Source organism: Branchiostoma lanceolatum, chromosome 13, assembly GCF_035083965.1.
Source record: "Branchiostoma lanceolatum isolate klBraLanc5 chromosome 13, klBraLanc5.hap2, whole genome shotgun sequence".
NCBI classification, from domain to species: domain Eukaryota; kingdom Metazoa; phylum Chordata; class Leptocardii; order Amphioxiformes; family Branchiostomatidae; genus Branchiostoma; species Branchiostoma lanceolatum.
The window spans coordinates 2,555,210-2,582,232 of NC_089734.1; the positions used below are offsets into that span (position 1 = coordinate 2,555,210).

General features: G+C 44.6%; 1 protein-coding gene across 2 annotated transcripts; it reads left to right on the forward strand.

Moving 5' to 3' along the window:
• The first annotated feature begins 217 nt into the window (after nt 1-217).
• On the forward strand, nt 218-24,169 carry LOC136446844 (uncharacterized). 2 transcript variants are annotated; one of them, XM_066445457.1, is made up of 5 exons: nt 218-494; nt 5,231-5,343; nt 5,698-7,030; nt 20,540-20,644; nt 21,108-24,169. In XM_066445457.1, exons 3-5 carry the CDS (start codon nt 5,734-5,736, stop codon nt 21,290-21,292), a joined length of 1,587 nt encoding a protein of 528 aa, XP_066301554.1. In that variant the 5' UTR covers nt 218-494; nt 5,231-5,343; nt 5,698-5,733; the 3' UTR covers nt 21,293-24,169. The 2 variants fall into 2 exon arrangements, with proteins under 2 accessions (XP_066301554.1, XP_066301553.1); XM_066445456.1 differs by lacking the exon at nt 5,231-5,343.
• Nucleotides 24,170-27,023: the final 2,854 nt, after the last annotated feature.

Below are 27,023 nucleotides of genomic sequence, written 5' to 3' on the forward strand. Positions count from 1 at the left end.
ATTCCGTTAGAATAAAATATATCAACTAGAGCCTCCTTGAAAGACAATTTGGTACCGTCTCCACCGTATAACCAAGGACTATGATGTCCTTGGTAAAACTTGTATTATCAAATGAGTGTGTCTGTTCATCTATAAACCAAACACGCAAACCGCTCAGGCACTAAAGTAGAAGGACAGCTATGGGGTCCTCGGGCGGTTGGCATCACCGCAGTTGTTGACCAATGAGCGCGCGGCAGTAGTTGTTGGGACGGAGGCCTTGTCAGACCAGCCCCTCCATTCGGGGCCCCGCGCCGCTTACCTTTTGTTTCTCGCGTCCTCTGATTGATGGAGCGACAAGGTGATGCACGTTCTAATGATAGCATGCAGGTAAGAAGGAATACAGTCGGGGGATCGCGCGGCCTTTGTGTGTTTAGACCAGTCAGAGAGACGAGAGAGAGAGTGGAACGTGCCGAGGTTTGGACCCACGGGCACACATCGCTGTGCTTCCATTTTTGGTGAGTGTCTATCTGGTATACGTAGTTGGTTATCTATGGTATCTAAACACGCTTATGCTTCGTTTATAGAAATGCTGTTCGAGTAGTGGTGATTTGGAAATGTTTTTGAAAACATTTTTGGTAGATAGTGCCCACGTGTGGCCGGATGTGTTGGTTTTGAGCGTGTTTTTGTGGGGGTGTGTTGTGATGCGTTGGTGACTGTGGGGTTGGAACGCGTTCAAATTTGTTTGTGTTGAGGGGCACATACGCTTCTTGTTACACGTACGCTGTCAGTAACAAGCTTCAACGGTAGGGGTTCTTCTATGAGTTACTGTTGGTTTAAATCATAGGCGTAAAGATTAGGGGGAAAATAGAACATTTTAATGAGGACGACGGTGGAAAAATCAGTTGTTGTTTTGGTTGTGGAATCTTGTATTTGTAGGGTGAGAAAAGCTTAGAACAATATTTGGCAGACGTTTAAAACGCAGGGGTCCGCGAAGGCTCAGTTTTCAGTTTAACATATAAATGGACGTAAATTTTGCATGCCAAATTGTCGTATTGTTACAGTTTGTCAGCTCGAATTGTTCACACTTTCTCTGTTTTGTGTAGTGTGCGAAAACTTTGCATTATAGACTCAGCGTCCCGTCGAAGCGGTATAGAGAATATGTGACGACGTTTGTTGGTGTATGCTCTTGTCTGCGTTTGTTCCTCAGAGCTTTATACGGAAAACGGGCGCTAGAAAACAGCTGTGTTGTCCGCACAGTCAGGGGGACGGGAAAGTTGTAGACCTCTCCGCTGAGTTGACCTTTACCGCCGCTGTTCTCGAACAAAAGCCGTGGATTTTCTGGCGCGGAAAGGGAGGCTTTCATCCCGAAATGGGCACTAAATCCTGCCGGTTGTAGGGTGGCTGCGCTTTGTTTTGTTCCGTACCCCACCACATGTTCTAGGACGGGGGAGTTGTTGTACCTTTTTCCGGGTTTACGTTAGGTCTCTACATGATTTAGGCTCTACCAGACTACGCTGACTGTAGGGAGAATGATTTCGTAATGTTAGCCAACGGACTGACTGTTCTAGCAAATTATTCCCCCTTATGGCGAATATTCTACGATCCGTACTGTCGTAGAAAGGCCTGGTGGTAGAGGCTAGGTCTACATGTACACAGGGTGTAAGCAGCGCTCGCAGGACGAAGTAAATGTAACTTTAGTCTCTCACAAATTGGCCGAATGATTTATCAGAGGAGTATAGCTGCTAAATTTGGCCAGCAACGTGTTACTCGATGACTGGTTCCTTCACCTTTATTTTGGGCCATTTTCTAAGATTTTTGTTGTTGTTTATAACTAACTATATACGCAACGGAATCTGGTGGAATTTCTTATCTCCATTTCTGTGGTCACTACATTGAGAGTAAACAGCCCTCGCAGACGGAAACAGGCGCGCGGAACGTTACGTGTTGAAAATGGGGTAATGATTTTTCGGCGAGTCCAATCAATAAACCTTGACGCCATGCGTGGCGAGGGTTGGGGGGGGGGGGGAGATCGGATGTTTGATTTTGGGATTTTGGTGAGGGAAGGGGTTAGATTAGCGGTGGGCACGCGGCGTCGGTGTAAGCTGAGTGGGTCGCGTGAAGTCCGGAGGGAGTACGGAAAGAGCCGAGCCAGATTGCGTTATTTCATCATTACGCAATCCCCCCCATGGTAAGGTCGGGTGAGAGTCAGAGGGTGGGTGTGTAGTTTTGGGTAGCCTCCTCCAGGCCTTCCAACGGGGGTACGGATCGTAGAATTTCGCAGATAATTGGCCAGGAGAGTCAGTCCACGGTAAGGTTAACATCTCCTCGCCTGCAAAATTATGGCCAACTATTTTCCTGTAGCCTGCGTAGTTAGTCTGGTAAGGCCGTGTGTAGTTTTTGGGTCAAATATGGCAAAGGGTTAGCTAGATTTCACACGGTAAGTGTTTCTAACAGATTCGCTACGTTTCAGTTGTTGTCGGTTGGTCAGGATATAAGTAGACTTTTAAGATTTATTTTGGATTCCCATTTTGCAGTTGATAGTTATCCGTATGAAAATCACATGTACTTTCCGTTGTGTCAATGAAGATTCCACATATAACTTCGTCATGCATTGTTTTAGAGTTCTTTTTCTGCATTCCCTGAACTTATAATACGCTGTGATTAGAAAAAAAAAGATAGAAGACAAAGGCTATCACCTGTCCCGCATATATGTACCCAAAGGATAAAACACTTCACAAAAGACAGTATCAGGTTGAAACCGTCACCATTGTATCGCCACATTTGCTTTAATGATTAGCATTGTTACATTCTCGAGTTGCCATTTTCCTTCGCAAAATCCGGCGTATCATTGCGTTTTCATGGAATTCATGCTAACTGATGTAAGCTGTTTGCGTTTTTCATGGTCTCCTTGGTTTTACCGAGGATTTTGAAGCGGTTTGCTAGAATTCAGAAGAAAGGGGTTATGTTAATCACGTCTGCTCGTCGGTGCAAATATTGATATTGTCATTATTGTTATCTGGGTCTAAACTAAAAGGAGATTACGTCCTCGCCCAGACAATAGATGACATCACTACGCTCGGCTAGCCGTCGCGACGTAACGTAATACTACGGTCAGGTGTTCGTGAAACTTTTATGTCGTTGTAATCACGCAATATCGCATTCCAGACTCCGTGTATCATTTACCCCGAGGACCGAGCGAGCTTTATCTTGTTCCCGGGCCTATCATCATCATTACACGAGCGCTCGGGTCCAATCACGCACAAGAATGGAAAACGCGTGTTCTTACGTAGTCCCATGGGAGAGGCGTGAAAAAAGAAAAAGCGGCGGTGTTTTTAACCCTTATATTTACGGATTTCGCTTGGATTGTGTACTTATGCACTCTCCTAACACTCGGATCCAATCACACACAAGAATAGCAAACGCCTGTTCTAAAATTGACAGCGTTTTGTGAAACGTCGTCCCAAGAGAGAGGCGTGAAAGAGAAAAAAAACGGCGGCGTTTTTAACCCTCATATTTACGGATTTCGCATGGATTGTGTACTTTATGCACTCTCACGGCCAGTCAAACCTGCCGTCTGTTTGAACAGCGCGATTGCAAAGTACACACAGGTTGATTGACAGGTCCGTGGGACGATTGTTCCAGTTTACGCGGTGACTGGAGAGGGGTTGGTCGGGATGCTTCCGGGGCCCGATACGGCTCGTTTGGCTTCAATAGGCCGCTTTGGAAAAAGATAAACCCACTCCTATTTCCACTGAGACAATAAACTGCGAGATCCCACCTCTTCTAGATCCACGCGTATTGATACCACTGCTGCTATCACGCGCGTAGTTCATTTCCAGTCCATTTACGTTCATCACCAAGCAGATGTTTGGGGGAAATCGTTACGTTTTCTTAGCTGCCCATTTCTGTTGCAACAAACTGCTTTCCTTATGGAAACGTGCAGCTAGGAAACTTTATAACGATTTTGTCTTCCAACGTCTGCTTTTAGATAGCATGTATGTACTATGCGACAACTGTAACAGGTACCAATGTTTGATTGAAACTTGTACATACATGGTAGTTGAACCATTGCTAATATTTAACAGACAGACATAAAGAACTTATCTAATATATGAATTACAGTAGAGCAAGGACTTTATTATGTCATTGAGTAGAGACAATCTCTAGCTATGCATGCCGATACTCTATATAGGAGGTGCCCTGTTTGCGTAGGTATGCTATAGAAATGTACATTGTACTAAAGTATATGCAACAGATGAATGAAAATGTCAAAAACGCGAAACGCGCGGAGAGATTAGATGTAGAGTACTCTAGCACGAGGCAAGTGTCCCATCTCTAAACCTCCTTGGACCGACTCAGGCACTACTGAAGCGGTCTACTACCGTCCAGCCAACCCAAACACATTACATAAGACTGTTACGCACTTGTTACTTGATAACGCAGCGCTGTAAGATGAGTAAAGGGTTTTCTCATTTGCAAACCGGTCACGTTTCCATTCTACGAATGGTTTCGTTTTGATGTATTGCGGGCGGCTTCCTAGAGTCTAGGGCTGATACTTGTGATAACAATAGCCCCTAATGCTCAACTAAAACAAAGAGTTGCGAGGATGAAATTTTGAAAATTTCCTCCTTTGCCCTCAGCTAATTCTTATTACAACTTGTAAATTCATGAAACATACATTAATTTATACTGGTCGCCTCTATTCTAGCCTAAGAATAAAAGGAAGTTGCACATTTTTTCACAGGGGTTTGAAACTTTTCTAGATGATTTCACATTTGCTTCATCATCGACCATAGATTAGAAGGGGGTGAAGTAGTTGCAAGGTTCTGACGCATTCTTTGTTACACGAATGTTTTTTTCAACATTTTTCTAGTGTTTCACTTCTAAACGTTTTATGAAGCGAACCGTTAAAAATGTAATGCAAGTAAAGAGACCTAAATGTTGCAAACACATGAGTAAAACACCGGGTCCTTTCATTTGCTTGGAGATCGTGGTGTAAGACCACCCCATTGCTATCGTTAACGGACGGTCCCTGCGCCGTTGGCAGTTTCCCTGTGTGCAGTATGCACCACTTGTCCGCAGCTATGACTTATGTCCTTCCTTTACATCTGCTTGGAGATTGGGTGCACGACCGTCCCAATGCTATAGTTAACGGATTGTCCCTGCGCCGTTGGCAGTTTTCCTGTGTGCAGTACGCACCACTTGTCTACAGCTAGCGATGACTTGTGTTGTCCCCTTTTTTTCGCGACAGTCCAATCTTGGCAGCCGACGCACAGCTGCAGTGGAAAATCATTGCACCGCTTCGGTTGGCAAAACGGCGGGGTCGAAATCAGGTCTACCAGAACTACTACTCTCCAAGCAGAGGTTAGGCTTCGGCTGGCTTTGGACATCTTTTGAGACGTTTTTATAGGGCTCGCTATTTCGTCAGGTTTTCTTTCGTCCACCAAACCAAACAGGAAAACCCGAAAAAATAGAAAACCAGATGAAAACGCAGAAGAAGACGTCCAAAACTAGTCTGATTTAATCAAGCTTATAGCAGCCGGCCGTAACCGGCCATTACAGTCCCAGACAGCTGGAGTTTGGGTTATACAGACTAGTCCAAAACCAACCGTATCCTAACCTCTGCTTGAACCCAACGTAGCCCGTCTCCTCTGAAATGACAGCCTGTCGTTTGATTTTTATCTAACCTCGTGATTTCTTCTTCTTCCTCCTCTGCAGAGACTTGGCAGAGGAACCACTGCAACAGGCCCGGACATGCCTTCGGAGGAGGATAAGGAAAACATGATGGAGTTCAACTTGTCGAACATCCACCAGAGAATAGACTGTACGCTGCGGCAGCTACAATCCCAGCATCATCACGTCGACGACGTCTTGGGAGACATCAAGTACCTCAAGACGCTCTCCAGCGAAGTCTTGATGGTCGTCAACGACTTGTACCAGTACCCGAGGATCAAGTCCCTGAAGGAACTCAAGAACATCCGCGACCGGACGACGCACGACATCTCCTCGGGGGACCCCTGCGTGGACAACCGAAGGAAGGGGCTGGACTCCCTTGGTGTGTTGAACAGGTTGAACGACTTCATCACCAAGATGGATAAGTACATCGCGGTACTGCAGGAGATGTACATGGGGTTCACTCAGAAGGTGTTGGTGCCGCTGCAGACTTTTTGTTCGGGACACCAACCCTACATCGGTCGGGAGGACATCTCCCTCCAGCGAATCGAGTCCGAAATCCTGGACCTGATGAGCAAGATCAAGGTCCTCTTGTGGAGTCCTGAAGTCGAGGACTACTACTTCAGTAACGAGTTGTTCTCTCAGACTGTAGCGGACGAGGTCGACTGCACGGCCTGTCCGCTACTCAGACTGATCCCGGACGTGTTACAGAAGATGAACGCGGTTTTCACCCGGGCGCAGACCTGGCTCAGGCGTGATATTCTGTACGTCCAGAACACAAAGGCCGCCCTACACAGAGCCGGCAAGAAGTGTGTTCAGATGAGGAGAAGGTACGATCTAGCTAAAGAAGCGTTCGCACAACTGCAGAGAGAGGCGACGGAGACGGAAAAGTCCATCAGAAGCCACGAGGAGAGACTAGCGCACATCAGAGAAGAGATCCAGAGGTTTAGGAAAGAGCGAGAGAAAGTCAGAGAGTCGAAAACACAGCTGGAAGATAAACTGCAGGACTCTTCGAACTTGATCGACGTGTCGTTAGACGTCTTAAAGGTGCGGGTGAAAGCCTTGAGAAAGCGGCTTCTCGTCTTGGGCACCAAAATCGAGTCCCGTGAAAGAACCTACGGACACATCAAGGAGAAACTGAAGGCACTGAAAATCGAGCACAAAATCATTCAGGACAGAATCAAGAACTCCGAGAAGTATTTGGAGGAGATGGAGGAAAAACTCAAGGCCTTGTTGAAGACGAAACACTCCTGGGAACAGAGACATGCCTTCAAGACGGACCCCGAACACCTCCGGGCCAAGCAAGAAGCCAAGACGGTCCGGATACCTCTCAAGGCCGTCAGAGTGAAGACGTTTGTCACCAAGACGCGCCAACAAAGTAAGCCAAAACTTTCTTATCGCCACCTTTCTAAGCTTACCTAACCTATTAGTCGTGTTAAAAGATCACGAGTAGTCTAGTTACCACTCTAAGACACAGGTGACAGACGTGTATTATTATGCCCCGTCGCTTGGCGAGAAATTCCCAACACTCGGTTACTATGTTCGGAGCATGATGTTTGCTTTTTCGTCGTCTTGGCGTTCGGCCAAGAGCGACGTCTCAGCGATTTTGACAAACGGCGTCGGTCAGGATCAAGTGGACTGTTTGATAGTGTTTGTTTTGACAACGTTATGGCGATTCCTGTGGTAACGGTGGGCACTGAAACCCCGATCCTATTCTTAGTTGTACATGTAATAATAGTACACCGCCTCTGTGGTCCGGGGATCTCCCCTGAAATACAGAGCAGGGTGGGTTGGAGCGGGTGCCAAGAATAGGGTGCGTGTCGCGAGGGGGTTTGGGTGGAGGGGATGCACAACCCTCAAGAGAGCAGCTGTTGCGTTTTGACTTTTCCAAACAGAATGAAAGTCATTTCCTTTGCATCTTGTCTACAATTAATGAAATATTGAGTTTTGAGCAAAATCATAGGCTTAGCAAGTTAGCTGGGGAAAAATACCCTAACTTTGAAAATCAACAGGATGGAGCTGGGATTAGAACAGGGTCCATTCTGTAGGGAGATCCCTGTGGTTTATTTGATCGGAAGGGTTTGAGTTGGATTTTTCTTCCTGGCGTAATCTTCTTTCAACCACAGACCGATAAGAATGAATGCCCTGTTTGTTACACAGTGTGATATCACTACCGCAAAGTTATTAACTTAGATCCGTAGACACTCGAACGCTTCTCTTGAAAGGTCACATAAACTACGCACAAAAAGTTCGGAAACTTAACTTTGGTTGATCATATCTCCGTTGTTTTTTTACCAATTTTGATGCAATATATATCATTATAAAGCTTGTGTGATTCCCTTTTCTATGATACCAAGCTTATTGTGATTGAAATCTCACGGAATAAGTACCAGGACTAATAACGTGAGTGGGTCAAAGAGAAAAAGTGCCCAAAATTCCCTGTTGGTGTCATACGCGCGCTGTGACATCCTATTGGTATGGGCGCGGATGATTATTCAATGTATTGTTTCCTCAGGTTCTAAGGTTATTTTGAGAACACAGACCATCCAAGGTTATTTCTAGCACACAGAACATCCAAGGTTATTTTTAGCACATCGAAGATCCAATTGTTTACACCACATAAACACCTGCGTCCTGCAGGTGTGAACCCAAAAATGTACACTTGTGGAGAACGGTACCCAACGGTATCACAACAAACATTGCCATGCCGCGTTTGTCCTATGTGGATAAGCTCCGTGCTGTAGGGCAGTTTGAAGCTGGCACCCGTCAGAGGGATGTTGCAGCGTTATTCGTTATTCGGAGTGCGTCCTGGTACCATCACTCCAAACTGGTATCCAAGTTCCGCGCAACTTGTGATGTGAAAGACATGCCACCCACTGGACGTCCCAGGGCAACAACACCTGAGCAAGACCGGTTCCTTACTCGAGCAACTCTAAGGGACCGTAGCTGTCTTCAACGCGGCTGCAGACACGGATTCTCTGACCGGTACCGAAGAAGTGTGGAGACGTCGAGGAGAGCGCTTTGCCAACTGTTGCGCGGATAAAGTGACAGCATTTGGTGGTGGCAGCGTCATTGTATGGGGAAGCATAACCTCCAGGGGAAAGACAAGGCTAGACCACCCGTTACTAACTCCTTGCTAACCCGTTACTAAGACGCAGATTGTTGGTTTTGATAAAGAATAAACTTAGCTTTCATGACTATGTCTTGTTTATTCTTGTTCATTTTCCACAATACCCTCGTACAGAAGTCAATATCAACAGAAAAATATGTACGGAATAGCATGTTTGACTATAGTAAGGTAATCTGGGCACTTTATTTCTTCGACCCACTCACTTTAGCAGGCCTGATGCTCGTTTCATGAACTCGCAAGCACAATAAGTTTGGTATCATGGGAAAGGTAATCAAATAAGCTTTTAAATGATATGTAATACATTGCAATCGGTAAAAAGATAACGGAAATACGATCGACCAAAGTAAAGTTTCCGAACTTTTTGTGCGTAGTTTAGAACACTCCAAATCTGTATCAATGGGTTTTACTTCTTTGACCGTGACTTGGAGGACGGAGTTCGTCTTAATTTTGCATTAGTCGAACCCACGCCAAGAATATCGAAGCTGCTTTGGGCCGATAGTGTTTTCGTTCTCAAGAAACTTCCGCCGACCGCTGTGTTTCATTCAGCTACGACAGGCGCCAGGGAATATGGGTGGCACAATAATCGTTGGTGTCTTGGACGATTTGGGGTTTGATAAACCTTTGGGTTAACCATGGAAAAAAGAAACTTGTTCGCAATTAGGAGAACGCCAGTTGGTGTAGACAGGGGGATTTGACGTAAAAGAATCTAACACACTTATCGAAAAGAGTATGGGAGACCCGGTGTGATTGGCCAAAAACGCGAGCCGCAGCGTAGTCGCATTGCACTTCCACTAACTACTTGAAAAAGCGTCACCTCAATTGAGGATGACTGCTTTACTTTCGTAACCTTGTGTAATTCATGTTATACTTAAGTATTTTGTTTGTTTGTATTTGTCGACCCTTATAAAAGCTCTTTGATAACGTTTACATCCCTGGAGACAGAACTTAAGATAATGCCAGTTACTCAACATTTCATTTGGCTAAAATTCCACACTTTTTCTCTCGTGTAAGAGAACAAAAAACAAGGGAGAACCCAAGGGCAAAATGTCCCCCATAACGGGACAATATCAGACAATTCAACTCGCAGGTATTTCTTGCCTGCAGCCGTTTTCTGTTACGGTGGCGCGCACACACACATACATAGTACACACGTACACACGCACTCACACACACAAAGCCAAATATAGTCCCTAACTCCCCTTGGGTTTAATACTAGTAAGTAAAACAAAAAGCGATAGAAATTGCGATATCAAAACCCCCTTTACGTAACCTGCTCAAGTTCTCATAGCCTTCTAGGGGGTTCAGACAAGATTTCTCCGGTGCATATGAAAACCTGGACCATATGTTGAAAATCTCAAATCCGCGTTCCCAAAAAAATACCGCCAGCACTCCTGTAAGTGTAAGGCTCCGAATGAGACTAGTAACTATAAAGTCTTTATCCAGGACATCATTAAAGCAAAGTCTATATAGTGTCCTTGCTCAAAGCAAAGAAGGTAGGAGAGCGGATGGACGCATGCTGTGCTCGGTCAGAAGTTGTTATTGTTCCGCGACCCTTTCCCACCTGTGATGAGACGGGCTGTTAAGCCATTGTCGATTGTGTGGTCCCGCCTATTGTCCGGATGACATAACCTTTCCACCCCCCTGGCCAACATTTCATAACTCACCTGCCCGATTACAACATCCAAAACACATCGGCCTCCCGGGGGCAATCCGCGCATAGTTTAGATTCCGTACAGACATGACAGAAGCTGGAAGAATTTCACCACAACACATTCAGAATGGGCCTTTTTACGAGAATACATTTCATTGTATGTTAAACTAATGAGTAACAAAAAAAAAGAAGAAGAAACAAAAGCAAGAATTCTCCACCTGTACAAGATTCGCAGAACGCTCGTTTGTAAGTCTTCATTTTCCCTTGAATTAAGTACTTTTTTGAACAAAATTAAAACCAGATCGCAATGTTTTGATGCTTTGTTTTTCTGTATTGTTACGTTCCAAAACCATCACTTTCACGCCCGGATAGTTGGCGAAGAAAGTTCTTCAATGCGTCCTTTGTACGAAACTCGCGCCACCCCAAGGCGTTACGATGACATGTCAATCACAAAACCAAACTGTCATGCCCTTGAGGGGTTGTAGGTTCTCTCTGAGCCGAAAGATAATCGAAAAAACAATTCCTCCAAAATTCTAGCATTAGGACATCCCTCTGTGCGCAAGAGATCAGTTTCAAACTCTTCAACCCCTCTGTCAAGGTCATCAAAACAAAATGGCTGCCGCAGCTTGTTTGATAGGTGTGCACTATATATCGCATAATTAATGGAGGGGGGGGGGGTAATGAATGAACGAAGACCTTTGTTATACATATATGCCCACTGGGTTCCTGTAACTTCAGGTCACAACAAAAGAACACTGCACAGATACATGTGTACATTGTCAAGCTAGCACAATTACCAACGTTAGTCTTGTATTCTTTGTGATGATGAAAATGGAAATGTTATATTTTGTCCATTTGTGTCCATATGAAAGAACACATCCATGTGCAAGAATAGTTAAATTCACCAAGCCCAACTTGTCTCAAGCAGATCTTCAACTTGAAGGTCAAGTGCTTGGGCAAAATCGTGACGGTTTTTGACTGGAGCCCAATACCTGTCTGCTAGGCCCCTGGATGACCCGGCATAAGAAAGTAGGGCAAGTCAGATAAAATCGCAATCTTCCAATCCAACATCTACTTGCAAAGTAGTTTAACGAAAGGACCTCCTTTTTTTTTCTTGTTTGGTTTTAAAAAAAAAACCTCTGTGGTGATCTCATGTTTCCTTGCAGTTCTGCCAATTTCGCAGAGGAAGTGGAGGTTTCCTGGTCCCGCCGCATGCTTATCGACATCCCATACTCAGGAAATTGAACACGCCTGCGGGACCACTTTCCGAATCAGCCCGTGCAGGGCATGCAGATATCTCAGTTGGGTGATGTGCATGAACCTAAAATTGGACGTGTTCATTTTTTCAAAGTGGCAGCATGTTCTCTCCAAGCAGAGGAGGGGTTTCGGCTAGTTTTTGACGTGTTTCTATGCGTTTTTGTTTGTCGGGCTTTCTATTTTGTCATGTTTTATTTGTCAACTCACACAAAAAACATGACAAAGTAGAAAGCCCGCCTTAAGAAACACGTCAAAAACCAGCCGAGACCCCTCCTCTGCTTGGAGAGTAGCAGCATGTTCCTTTTTTCAAACTAGCTGCATGTTTCGATGACTGAAGATACGACAGTTACCAAACCTTTGTAGGACATTGCCACATGTCAAATATCATGGTAATCCGGCCGGCCATATCTTCACACGTACGTACACACACGCACACACACACACACACACACACACACACATGCAAACAAACACACACCATACATACATACACGCATACACACATGCACACACATGCACACACGCGCGCGGGCAAGCACACCACAAATCATACTCAAAACACGAAACATATCCTTCTCAGCAATGATAAACATGGTATGAAAAGTGTTTTGACACGGGCTCAGCGAAGGTAAAACTAGTATGAAACATGTTTTGATACGGGGCTCCATTAGTATATTATGACTACTACCAGATCGCGCCCTGATGTTGCACGCATGACATCATGTTGGCACGAGACTCGGCTCCTCTAACCCCGCACGGTCGGTGGGCAAGTTTACCTACAATGGATCTCTCTCTCCTCTTCGCAGCTATCGCATTTCGGGGATGGCTTTGGAGTCGGTCCAAAGAGGCCAAGGTTTCGAGTTTAGCGAAAGCCAGAAAGCACACACAGCGTACGGGGTTAGATCAAGATGTCATCGGGATTGAGAGGAAGGAAGGCGTGACCCTGGTGACACTAGGGAGGCGATCTCCCGGCCCTGTCGTCTGCACGGAGAAACCAGAGGTTTCCTGTGTTTTCAATAGAAATGCTAGTCTCTAACAGCGTTCCTGGGTTGCTGTAAAAATAGTAGAAATTGGCTAAACAGACGGAATAACATCACAAAGAAGTTAGACAGCCATAGGAGTACAGTTTGCAACCTAGGTAGTATGCTGTACTCCAAGGCCGTCTAACTTCTATGGCATATAACTGTAAATGCAGACATGTTAGCGGTGGTTTTATGTTCGCGGTTTTCGCGGTGAACTCTTTAAGCCCCCGTCACAAATAAGAAATTCAGCTCGGCCGACGTGTTGGCGAGCATTTTCGACCGAAGTACGGCCGACGTCCTGTCGATTACGCGGGCTTCGGGCGATTTCTAGAAATCAAAGTTGATCCAAATATTGGCCTTTTACCAGGTTAGTCGATTATGACCTTGTCCATGTCCAAGAGATGGTACCATCTCATGGGGGATTTTTAGTTTTTAGTGTTCGACGGACGTCACCCGAGATTTTCATTGGGAAATACGGTCGACGCTCGGGCGATTTTGAAATTTGGCGAGCTTTGGGCGATCTACAAATTCGGCCGACGCTCGCATGAATTGTGACGCCGGCTTTACCGCGAACTTAAAACCACCGCGAGCATCCGTTGTGTGATCGTGGCTGTAGCGTTCCTTTTGTTTCAAACGAGAACTCAAAAGCACCGCGAACGCTCCATGTTCTCCCTACCGCGAAATAGAATCCCCGCGAACATTTCTGCATTTACGTCTATTTGGGCACTTTCTACTAATTTTCAGCCACCTGTGGAGTCTGATAGAGACTAGGATAGAGTGAGACCCGAGGTTTCGTGTGTTGTGGATGGAAATGTCACAGCCGGATCTGGCAACACAAACGGTCTATGTGTCGCCTTTCAGGCTTGGAGTTGATTGTACGCTTCGTGTGTGAACGTGACAAGAGATCACATCTGGATCGACATTGTTCAGTTGGTAGAACGTAACTACTGTACAACCCCCCCCCCCCCAAGTTTGTCTATTGCCTTCGGTAAAGCAGGGAAGACAAAACCTCCTTGGTTAAAGCAATACTTAAACACAATATGACATAAAAAAGAGACTCTACTCTCTCCTCCCCCCTTTCATTATCCCCTGTGCCCCTATAATCAATGATAATGTTTGGCGCCGTATCAGAGAAAATCACGCCCTCCTCCCCATATTTAGTGTCTTCAACGCTCTCGCACGTTGAAACTTGAAGACAGACCCAAGACTGATCGATGTCGTTACAATAAGAGAAGTGATAGACCGATGATCACCGGCCGTGTCCGCAAGAAAAGCACAATGTAGCCTGAGTCTCGCCGGTATTGTTCGCCCGTCACTCAGGATTCGCGGCGTCTTCCATCACAGTTACTGCTGCAGCGGGAACGAGAACTGTATCACGTGATATCTCTCGTTCCCACGGCGTTGCTGAGACGCCAGTGCTGTCCAACGCGTCATGATGTCATTCTCAGACGATAGTTTCGTCAGGAATGAATGATTCTGTCTTCAGGTTTTGAAGGGATTTATGTTGACGATCGTTCATAGTTGGTACATGTATCTAACGTTATAGCATGAAAAACCGAAGTTTTGAATAGTGACTGGCGCGGAAGCGAGTTTACCACGAAGTTTTTTTCCCCAAATCTTTTCGTGATTTTTTAATACTAGTCTCAACCAGACTGACTACGCCGGCTATAAGGATGATATTAGCCAGGGGAGTTTGACCACCACAGGGTTTCATTTCTAGGCGCAGTTACGGGGAATGTTAACGTTAACCTTCACGCGGACTAACACTTTTTTTGCCGAATTCTACGATCCTTCCCCCATAGGAAGGCCTGGTGAAGGCTAGTGATTTACTACAAGGCAAATGAAGTCCTCGCCGGCGCGCTGTGTGTGTTCAAAGGGTCAACGGAGAGAAATATCTCAATGAGGACATGTTTCCTTTGCTGCGAGGCGGGGTCACCAAGGTCACCCAAACACGTCACGTTTCGAACAGGGACTCTTTACCCACGATCCATTTCACCTCATCAGGGCAGGTACAATACGTCATCGTGACGTCAGCGTGTTCGAATAAAGTGGCTTCAAACAACGAGGAACTGTAATACATATCTTACAATCGACCTGAAGTCAAAAACAAAGTAAAACAATATTGATATCAAATGAAACACCGGGCAGAAGTATATTTACAGATAAACAGATTGACTATGATTGAAAGTGCCTTTTTTCTCTCATAAGTGTCGTATTTTTATCCACCACTGTAGGAAAGGAGTTTGTTTCGTAGTTTTCCTCACTAGCTTTCACCAAATTCTATCATTGTCTGTTCGGTGTAACAGCTCAAAAAGGCTGACGCAAGAAAGCTACCGCCGTGTCAAGACAAGGGTTATGGAAAGTTCAACCTCTTAGAAAGGCGAGATGTTATTCCTCTTTCACAGAGTCTCCCGAACTATAGTTTGATGCACTTCCGACACAAAGGGACAGATAACAACTGTTACTTTGGGGTTTTTATGAACTATAAAAGTGCGGGCAAACCGTGCAGGTCTTAATCGACTATAACGTCCCAACAGTTTGTCGGAGCACTGGGACAAAGTTCGTAAACGGAGACCAGTAAAATTTTGTTGCCGTCCTTTTGCCCCCAGTCGTCATTCCGTCAAGTCTAAAGCATTCCTGGGCGGTAGGCACATATTTACCAACCGTAAAACCTCGCGATAAATAGCGAGATGTCGTAAAATTGCCACAATTCATCCCCTCCGTTCTCAGTAGCAGTATTGTGGGAAAAAGTTCAGGGGAACGACGTATTTATGAGATTCGATTCAGACCGGATCTTGTGATGTTTTATTTACAGATCGTAAAATCTCGCGGATGTTTGTTACAATGTTAAAAGGCTCACAGTCACATGTTCGGAAACGTGTGTGTATATTCCGGACACGTTTTATTTGCACTGATAAAACTGGTAACGGAGGTTAGTTGGCGTCATGATCAAGGAAGGGAGTATTTACCTAATCTCCAAGCAGATGTAAGGATCCGTCTCAGGTATAAAACCTCTTGCTCCGACTAACTGCGCCTGGCCAATGAAACCCAAACTTCCCCTGGCAAAACTGTTCTCCCTGCAGCCAGCTTAGTTAGTCTGGTAGGGACTACTGTCCACCGAAGATGGACGTAGAAACGCAGAAAAGGGCCGCAAAAAAGGTCAACCAAACGACCTCGACCGATTCATTAGCTTAGTTATTTAGTTAACTTCCTTCCCGCACCAGATGGTACATAGGGCGACGCCCATCCCAATAGGCCTTGGGCCACACAAACTTTGCAATCAATACATCAGGGGGCTAGTCCACTGGTAGTGGTGTGTGTGTTTAAGTGCCATACTCTTTCCCAAATGCTAAGTGCTAAGCAGAGAAAGCAGTATGTACCATTTTTAAAGTCTTTGGTATGACCCGGCAGGGGATCGAACTCACGACCTACCGTGTGCAAGGCGGACACTCACTTGGCTATTGTACCGGTTTTCATCTGTTTGGAGATTAGTAATTATCCCGTGCAAGGGGAACGCGGAATGGGAAAGGCACGTTGAGCAGCAAGCTCTAATGAGGGGTGATTGAATAATTGATGTCCTGTCACAAGAAAAATAGAAACAAACACGCCAGTTACCACGGCAACAGAATTCCACTGTCGTACTGTCACACTGTCTATCAAATACACGTCCATGTAGATTGTAGAAACTAAGATATGGTTGCGTGGTGTCTATTTCATGCCTGAATGTTTCTTGTTCGCTCTAAAGACAACGTTGCGATCCACCCTCGCCCCCCTTGAAGTTGGTGGAGATGATGTTCTGTCGCTATAGATTGTGCAAACTTATTCGATGGGTGTGCCTAGTCAGTCCTGAATAAAAACGCCTGGTATGCGCGCCCAAGCGGAATCAAATATGTATACATCACTCAGAATCTCTCTTTTAACATTCGAGGCACTCCTTTACAGTTAACAACTGTCAAGTAGGCCTAAGTTAGTAAGTACGCGACTGAACATATTTGCAGGTACGGTCCAATGATTCGTCGTACAATGATTTTGTCGTAGGGTTTTCGGTGAGGCAGAACAGAACGCCAACAAGGACGTACGGCAATCTCTTTCGTCACAAACTCAGTTTAAATTTGTACGACCTATGCCATTATAGAGTATATATATACAGTAGAATAACAGTAGTGCCCTTGGTACGACACATACTAGTACTTGACCGTCCCAAAATGCCGTCAAATTTCTCTCGTAAACCTATCGTATGGCAAATGTTCTCAGGTGAAGGCTGCGAGAGAACAACCACTGGGCGTCGATTCCAACATGACGTCCAAACCACAACGGCAGCTAAGCCTGAGAAAATCCAGGCACAATGACGGAATGACAAGCCCTTTGGCGAGGCCAACGCCTCCCAAATCACGGGCTAAAAGAGGAAGACTCGAACAATGGCGTGTCTCTTGATAATGACACATAACGATCCGTTAGTTCGAGTAGAAGACTCCGCTGGACTGAGGGAACGATTACCCGCATTACGCGGTGCCTTATGTTTGTTTTGAGAGGGTGCTCAAGCTGTTTCATGAGGCCACCAAATTCTATCCAAATTTCTCCATGTTAACAGACAAAAAGAAAACTACTCTCCTCTTAACATCACAAAACCCACACGTTATAGAAAAAGTGGGATCATTCGTCTTCCACTGTCTCGGAAAAAGAAGTCAAACCCAAATAAGATAGAATTTAGTGTTAGTATTTAGACTAGAAAAGTCACATGCTGTATTGTTTTATTTATTGTCTGTCCGTCCTTTCATGTTACATGTACATGCAATTAGCCTACGGGCAAGAACTTGCAATAAACTTATTCTCCAAGTAGAGGTTTCGGTCGAGTGGGGTAGGAGTGTCCGGGATTTTTTACGTTCCTCTTCCGTAAAAAAGAGGAACATAAAAAATCCGACACACACCTACCCCACTCGATCGAAACCTCTGCTTGGAGAATATAGCTCAGGCGGTTGTACTAGTAGAATGTGGAGGGAAAGACACGATGTGTTGCCCTGTGTTTTCCTCGCCTCTCGCGATATTCACTGATTTATAGCACACCTAGGGGGATGCCCCTGTGGCTCAACTGGAAGCAGCGTGACAGTTGAGCTTCTGTTTCCAACCAGGTGGTAATTTGGAGACCCCGGTTCAAGTCCCGGGGTCAGGACATCTCGGTTGGGACTGCACCGTATTTCGGAAGGGACGTAAATTGAGGTCTCATTTTCGACGAGGGGCTTCGAGCGCGTTAAAGGAGAAAGGCTAGCAACCCCTCCCTGTAAATATACCCTGCTTCAGAAACAGCAAGGAAACACGTATGGGGCCTTGTCAAGTGTGGGTCATGTACGTTCACCACAGACGATAGTTGCTGCACTTGAGTGGCAGTGATGTATAAAACCTGCAACTCGGAACGTCTATTCAACCACTTTTATTATAAAAAGTCGACTCCTGCATACAATAAAGATGATTTTCACAGGGAAGAAAACAGTGAACTCGGAGTGAAGACATCCAGATCAAGACTTCGCCACAATGTTATCAAAATAAGCTTCTCATACATCTTTTATTAACGACCTTGAAGCTTTACGCCAGTCAGGATTTGTCGAATCAAAGTGAATACGTAATTCAGCCATCATCAAAAGCGTAAACCGTTCTTACACGTCACGTAACGTTTGCATTACTTCTATATGCAGTTTGATCAATTCTTTATTTTGCAAAGTCATGCCCGTAGGCTAATTGCAGTAGTACAAACAATAAAAAGGGTAACAAGTGTCTGTTCTATACAATCTACGTACATTGCTGGTGGGCTTGACTTATGTGTGTATGTGTGTGTGTGTGTGTGTGTGTGTGTGTGTGTGTGTGTGTGTGTGTGTGTGTGTGTGTGTGTGTGTGTGCGTGTGTGTGTGTGTATGTGTGTGTGTGTGTGTGTGTGTGAGTGTCTGTGTGTGTGTGTGTGTGTGTGTGTGTATGTGTGTGTGTGTGTGATATCAGTATAAATTAGCAGGGAAGTCATTCTAAGCTATGAGGTTGAATAGAACCTCAGACAGTCTCCAAGTTTCTGTCCTCGGGGCATCATTATCTAAGGAGCCACTCATAAGGTCATGAAATAGGCACGACGCCAGCCATTGTGGACAAAACAGAAGTCGCCGGTTCCGTCATTGTTCCTCGAGTTGAGTTCTGTGTCATGTCTGCCCAGAAATCGGACATCAACTTGTCAAGGGAGCCTTTTGAGCGTTAAGGAAACGAAAATTACGAATTCCGGAACGCGGGTAATTTGGCGGCCCAGCGACTGCGAAATCGTTAATTACGCAAACTGTCGTCTGAACAGGGTCCCTCCCAGTGTCGGGCCCGTTTATCAGCTTAGCGGTCGCCATTTGCACTTTTGTTCTAAATAATGGCGGATGACACGTGACTGTGACCCTTGACACCGTTGCTTGGTAACGGGCCAAAACAGCCGGTAGGGCCGTGTGTCATTATGAAGGAATGGGTGTTAATACTGCGCAGTCATTATGAAGGGAGTAGACATGTGATGTCGTAACATAGGGGTTGTTTTGAAACCTTGTTGTGGTCAAGGTCACGGAGGAGACAGCATCGTCCTGTGTCAAACTGTCGTCTGTCCGATCAATGCCGTTCCAAACTGCAGGGAAATTTGCTTACATAATACAATTTCAAGCATGGTTTTTAACCCTCGTTAAAGCCTTAAATTCCTCCTTGGTAATTATACGCTGCACTAACCGTAACAACGTACAAGCTCGTTGATTTCTGTACGAAAGTATACATACTACATAGTAGCATAACAAGACTTGAAAAAAAGTGACCAAGAACTACATGACCACAATAGATTTAGAAATCCATCAGACTAAGATTTGAAGGGGGTCCCAGAGGGAAATTTACGGTTTTAAGAATGAATGATCACATCACGCACTGATGTGTGCAGCCGCAATGAAAACGCCGTCTTTTGACGATTCCTATAACGATAGTTTCATGCTGTGTGTACTTATAGCGCACTCATCAACATGCCAGAAGCAAGCAGTTAGCCGTAATGATTGTAGCTCGAGTTCTGTGAAACTATTCCCTTGGATACTATTACGACGAGGAATAGCTCTACCCTTGGGTGGGGGCACGTACCAATTATTTCTCAAGGACGCATTATGCACCGAGTACGCAGTTAACGTCCATACGGAAAGATATGTTATGTTGATGTAGGATGTTGCGGAAAAAATATCATGTGGGAAGGGAAACGTTATTTTTACTTGACAAATTTGAAAATCAACGGATGTCCGCGGGGTTTTGATAACAAAATGCTCTACCCACAAGTGGATTTCACAAATTGCAGATAAGACTAAGAGAGGGGGTTCTCTGACAAACGGAGTACCAGTCTTTTTTATTTTCGCAATAACAGAAGCATTTTACCTGCACGAAACCATTGCGCTTAATACTGGGGGCTTAGGCAATGACTCAGACAAGGAGGTTTGATTTTAAACCTCCTTGAGTAGATCGACTGACTTACACTATTTAACATGTTGGTCGCTTGTACTGTACAGCGCCACACAGCGGCGTGGGTACGAATATTCCGAACCCTTCCGAAGTTACAGCCTGCTTGAAAATTCTACGTTAGCACAGAATACCTCTCATACTGACCAAGTTCTGTCTGTTTTCCCTGCAGCTCTTCAGTGAGCCTTTTTCTGTTGCGTAAAAAAAAGGGATGCTGCCTGAAACGTCTGACGGTTTCAAAAACCTATCAACCTGCTTGAGTAACTGTTACCTTGCGTCAACTGTCAACACAGATGAACTTTGATACTGACCAAGTTTCTGTCTGTTCCCCCGCAGCTCTACAGCGAGCCCTGGCGCTGGTGGAGGAGATATATGACGGGAAGCAGTGGAAGAGGCTGGCGACTCGCCTGACGTGGCCGGACGGCGCGCACATCACAGCCGGTAAGGATACTGTCCTCGGAACTTACGTATTTTCTCGATTAAAGTACGCACTTGCTAAACTTTTCGTAATCCGAAAGTTGCCAAAAGTCGTTGCCAAAGCGTGCGTAAATTAAGGTTATTGCCCGGACAAAATAGAAGGAGGTCCCAAATTTTGATTTAGATTTTGCCCAAGACGACCGGCTCCATTTACGATCACCAAGGGATGTTGGGAGGCTAGATCATTACATTTCTATTTAAAACTGCCTTTTAGAAAAGCATAATGGTTTCTCCTCCCAACATATGCTTTGAGATTGCGTCTTTCTAATGTTTCTCCTCTTTACCTCTGCTCTTGTCATTGTGAGAAAAACGCTTTATAAACCTACAATAGTTGGTTTTGATATACCAAACATGTATGTTCACTACTATTATTACCTATGTATTTCCACGCTCCATTCATTCATTCATTCCTATTCATTTTCCACAGAGGACATGGCTGCCATTCAAGCCCGTTGTCCTGACGACATCCCCGCGCAGGCGCAGAAGATGCTGATGCTGTGGAGAGCGCGTTGCGGCAAGATGGCGTCCACGGAGTCCCTGATGCTCGCCCTGAAGTCAAGCGACCAGACAGACGTGGTGGAGAGGATAGAGAAACTACTAGATCAACAGTGAAATTATAAGATATAAGACCAAAATAAGATATATATATGTCAGAATAGAGACTGTCATATCTCCAAGCAGAGGAGGGGTTCCGGCAGGTTTTTGACGTGTTTTAGGCGTTTTTGTCGGGCTTTCTACTTTGTCATTTTTTTGTATAGCAGACCGTGTGGGTTGGCTATACAAAAAAAATGACAAAGTAGAAAGCCCGACAAAAACGCCTAAAACACGTCAAAAACCTGCCGGAACCCCTCCTCTGCTTGGAGAGTACTGTCATCAGGTTGAAGCGCCGATTCTACCTAGCCTCCATAGCAGGCTCTACCGGGCTTTTCATGGCTTGTTATACACTTTTCGCAGCCAGCCCGTAACCATCAGCCAGACTGTAACAATTTTGCCGGTCGAAAAAAGCACACAGAAAAAGGCCCGGTAGAGCCTGCTATGGGGGCTAGATTCTACCGGTAGGGATCCCAAATCGGAGTCTCTGTTGATAGAGACAGACTCCGGTTAGGATGCTAGGGATGTGCTAGGATGGTTTCCCCATTTATAAATCCTACATTTGAAGTCAATCTGTTGATCTAAAGTTGCCATGAATGGACTTTGAAAAGGTCTGGCTGTCTTTTATGAGAATATCTCTAAATTTACAGACCCCGATTGGAATATCTATCGGCAGAAAGGCCAATTTTACCGGATTGCAATCTCTAGCCTGACATATAACAGTATATATATATATATATATATATATATATATATATATATATATATATATATATATATATATATATATATATATATACATAGCAACAAGTTGTGAGGATCATGCAGCAAGTTTTGTAGGAGCATAATTTAAGGAAAGAAGCCATTTTGAAATTCTGAACGATTTGACCTTGAGAAAAATCGTTCAAGCCATTCTGGAAAGCCATGTGGATTCTTTAAGCCGGATTAGCGAGTTGTTGGAATTGAATGGGGAGGGGAGTAGGAAAAGGTACCCAGAAAATTTGACATTTATGTATCAAAAAAGGATGAAAACAAGTATAAAACAAGCCCGAACCGACGTCTGCTTAGAGAATATGCCATACGATTCTCCTCGTTGTGTCAAACCTCGAAACACACTTATGCCAAAATCTTAACCAGCTTTAACAAAAGTTACAACAGAACGTGCCACATTTCGAACACTGCCACTTCAAACTCTCGCGATAACACGTGAGATGTTCGAACGAGTGTTGCTTTACGTCACTTGGTTCGCTGCCATGTGTAACCCGCGAGCGGGCCAGAAGTCAAGAAGCGTCCGTCTGGAATTCTAAACTCGCACTTCACTCCGTACATATGAGAGGAAAGAGTGCCAAAAACATCCTCGGCTTGATGAAAAAGAGCCAGTAGGGTAGAAATGGGGCAAATGATTTACCACAGGGGATAGTATCAACTCTCATAATTCCACCGGGTGACTTAGACTGGGTTTACACGCGCGTAAGTCAACTCAGGACTGTGCAAGGAGAGCCCTAGGCCACTCAAGTAGCGTTTTCCAGTAGGAAAACTCTACTTGAGCAGCCCAAAGCTCCCCACACACAACCCCGAGTCGACTCCGAATCCTTATAATGTGCAAATTGGGCCTTAGACAGCCAAAGTTTAAAAGGAATTAATTAATCTAAAGAGATGAACTAATGCGGCATCAGTTATCCCTGAGGTCTGCACACTTCAAATATCCAGGTGTTCATGACATTCTTAAGAATGCCTCGATTGTTAACGATTCTGAGTACACAAGGTCAAATGTGAAGGTCCCTCAGGCATGAACGAAACACGTTCGACATTATAATGTAATTCGACCGACTTGAGTCTGGACATGTATAAATTAAAGCATGGTCGAGACAAGAATTGTTAACCAGTCGGGCACCCTCACCTTTGACCTTGCGCATGCGTACGTAGAATCGTGAACTTCCTTATTGCCCCCCCCCCTTTGGTTTAGGCTGTATAAATGGGTGGAATGTCTGTAGATCTGTCCTCTATTCGCGAAAGCATCGCGTACTATACAATGTCAATGGTACACGAACAAACGTAATATTACCCATACATGCACGCAAAGCCGTTACATATGCCAAAACCGCACATAACTTTGATTTAAGATATGAGCAGTATAACACGACATGGTAACATGTATTTGATAAACAACGAGGGTGTAGTTTAAGGATTACAAAATGTAGAAATTTTAGCTGAATATTTTAAGTTTGGTCGAGGAATTGTACTATAGGCAACAATGTAAGATACTAAAATGGAGTTTAGGTAATTTATTTGTATTATTATGTTTTGGTGTTGTAAATAGTGGTCCAGGTGGAGGCCTCTCGAAGCTTGTAATTTATTTGGAAAGTCAATAATTTATTTCTGTCGTATGTACGATACTTAGATATTATAGGGGTCTAAAACAGTTGTAGCGGCACATTCGCGCCGGCCGATTCGAATTATATGGAGCATGTAGTTCCATACTTTGTATTTGTAAATAAGTATTCTGTAAACTGAAACAATGTACAAACGCAACCGGGTTTCTCTTTGTGCCAACTATGAGAGATTTTGACACAAGCCAACACATTATTATCGACTGGAAATCCAGTTGTTTTCCTGGGAACAACACGTTTCAAACGATTTGAAAGGCACTAAATCTTTGCGTGTTGTCGACGATATTTCCTTTCTATGTTCCATAATTCTGGAATGGTGGTTTTGATAATTTATAAAACTACCATAAGTATAAACTAATGATGGTTGGATGATGACAATCTTATACGTCGGTTAGAAAAAATGGTTAAAGAAATTCTGGAATCTATGCATTGAGTACAAACAGGAACTCTTAAGTTTGTAGTTTACTGGGTTCAGGTTGGGTTTTAATAAAGCGGTTACTCTGAAAATGATTCTTGTCTGTTGGTATTTGCTATAGCTTGTTGTTTGTTGTAATGTACGAATCTGTGTTTGTACATGTGTGCGTGTAAGTGTGTGTGTGTGTGTGTGTGTGTGAGAGAGAGAGTATTTTGTGTATGTGTGTGATTGCCTGTGTATATGAGTGTGTGCCGGTGTGTTTCTGTGCGTGTGTGTGTGATGGGTTTTGTGTGTTATTGTATGTGTGTGTGTGTGTGAGTCTGTGTGTGTGTTCATGTGTGTGTGTTTCCCTATATGTGACACTTTGTCTACTATTTGCTACTAAGAGAAGGGCACAAAAGAAGCCCAACCGATACATCTGTTTGAAAGTTACCAGAATACAACAGAGGCCTGATTTACATATGCGTTTTGAGTCGACTCGGAGTCGACTCGGGACTATTCAAGGAGAACCCTGGGCCACTCCAGTAACGATTCCTTGCAGGAAAACTCCACTTGGGAAGCCCAAAGATCCTCAGACACAGCCCCGAGTCGACTCTCCAAGCAGAGGATGGGTTCTGGCAGGGTTTTTACGTGTTTTTAGGCGTTTTTGTCGAGCTTTCTACTTTTTCATTTTTTTCTCTAGGGTTTATTGAGACCCAAAAAAAATGAAAGTAGAAAGCTCGACAAAAACGCCTAAAATCGCGTAAAAAACCCTGCCGGAACCCCTCCTCTGCTTGGAGAGTACCCCGAGTCGACTCTGAAAACCTGTGTGTAGTCGGGCCAGAGAGGCTTCCGTGTCTCCTCGACTGTTAACGTCCAGGTGTGGTCTCTAAATCCGCAGAATTATCTTTATGTCACCTTAATCCTTTATAATTAAATCATGAGGAGTGTCTCTTCATAAATAGCAGCCCACATAATCTCATAGACAATCCCGTAAATTACGCTCCACTGTGTTTGATCAAACACAAAATACTCGGACGTTCACTTGAAAGTTCATCTGTGTTGGTAAAAGTCATTCTGGATCAAAGTTTAACTGTAATTTGCCAACACAACAATTGGGCTTACCCAAAATTTCGTATGTTTTCTCCTCTGCGGTTTCATTTGTAGAACTATCACAACATGTTTGACTGTTCTGCGAGCTATATTAGTCCACTGTGTTCTGCTGCTGCAGTGGTATGGACACCCTGCAGCTGCAAACAGTCTTTCTTCAACCCTCTCCACTTTGTCCGGCTCATTGCGAGCTTCCTTAGCTCACCGTAGCTATATATGTCTATTAGAAGAAGACCAGTTGAGGTAACGAATCGCAGAATGTTTAGACTAAGGTGCGTTTGATAGTTTTGGACCCAGATGTTTAGTGCGGAAGGGACACGTCCGTTGAAAAGGAGGTGGGTTCTTTAATTTATGAGCACTAAGCCTCAGCTTTCCGTAAGGAGTGGTTGGCTTACGACAAAGACGTGGATTTAGAACACCTACGGGTAGGGTGGGATTCAAACCATGGACTACAATTTATCAAAAACACCACAAGGCTCGCACTGTCATCATAGTCACCGATGAGCATTTCCAAATCTTGTCTAATTGCGTAACTTTTGTATTGAGTCTTTCTGTGTTTGTGTTTCCAGATTTGTGGTTAGAAATAACTCAAGAGCCGGTATTGTGATTGTATTTGGCATGTGAGTAGGTGTTGGCATGGCGAAGGTCAAAGTCAATTTTGGAGCCCCCTGGTGTGTGACTTTGGTACCGCATTTTGTATCTTTTGTCCTCGACATCATACGGCCTTTTTTGTGGTGGCAGATGGCTTTTGACATAAGTAGGAAGTGGAGAAGGAGGGGTCGTCCGAAGATGAGCTGGCAGCTGACGATTAACAGAGATCTCCAGACAGTGAACAGGAGATGGAAGGATGTGATGAGACTGACTGAAGACAGAGCGTGCTGGACTTCTCTAACTCTTTTTTATTTAGAGCGAACACAAAACGTGATAATACTTTTCAGTCACATAAAATTCGTGACACAATTTGGTGGGACTGTCCAAAACGGAATGACAATCAAAGGGTGTACTTGTGCTCAAGGCATGGTGCATCAAACACGGGGAGTCAGCCCAGGGTTGCGAGCGCTCCTGCCACCAAGACACCAAAATAAAAGTCAAAAGAAAAACTTCTTCTGTACTAAAGGTTAAATGTCCCAAACAGACCTGATGTCCACTAGTACCCCGGAACTCAACCCGAGAGGAGTATCTACAGACAGGACCAGCGGACTTCTCTACTACCTCATGCGTCACACGACGTGGGAGCTTCTAAGCCTAAGTGTAAGGTGTAGGTTTAGGCCCCCTAGTAGCTTGTTTTCGTCTGTGGAACTGGATAGACCATGAAGCAGTATGGGTAAGGGGGTGAAGTCTGCTATCTCTGATTGACTTGTTTTCATCCATTGGGAAAAGCATCCAGGTTAGACCCATATATGAGGACGCACCACTTACTAAGATAGCGATCTAAAGTGTAGTATCGGTTATCTTAAAGTCTTAGGCTCAAATCTGTCCATCTTTGGTCAATTAAAAGATCAACAGGATTAAAAGTTCTTTCTTGGGTCAACCTTGTCTTTTCTACCCTTTTAGGTTTGCATTCAGCGAGGACTGACTCATTGTGACTCCATTATCTTATAGTTTAACGCTTGAGTGGAGAGGATAGTGTCTGTAGGTGGTGATAAAAGAGAATCAGTAGGACGAAGACCACATGCCTATCTTATTTTGTTGTTCTTCTTCTTCTTTGATACTGCCCAGCCTCATGTCTGAGATTATTGGCAGTTGCGCATGGGTCAGCTACAACACCACTGTCCGGTAGAAAGAAACGAAGGAAAATAAAGGAAAGACGAACATGAACAACTGATTTTGCGTTCTTCAGTACTTTTTAAAACATTTC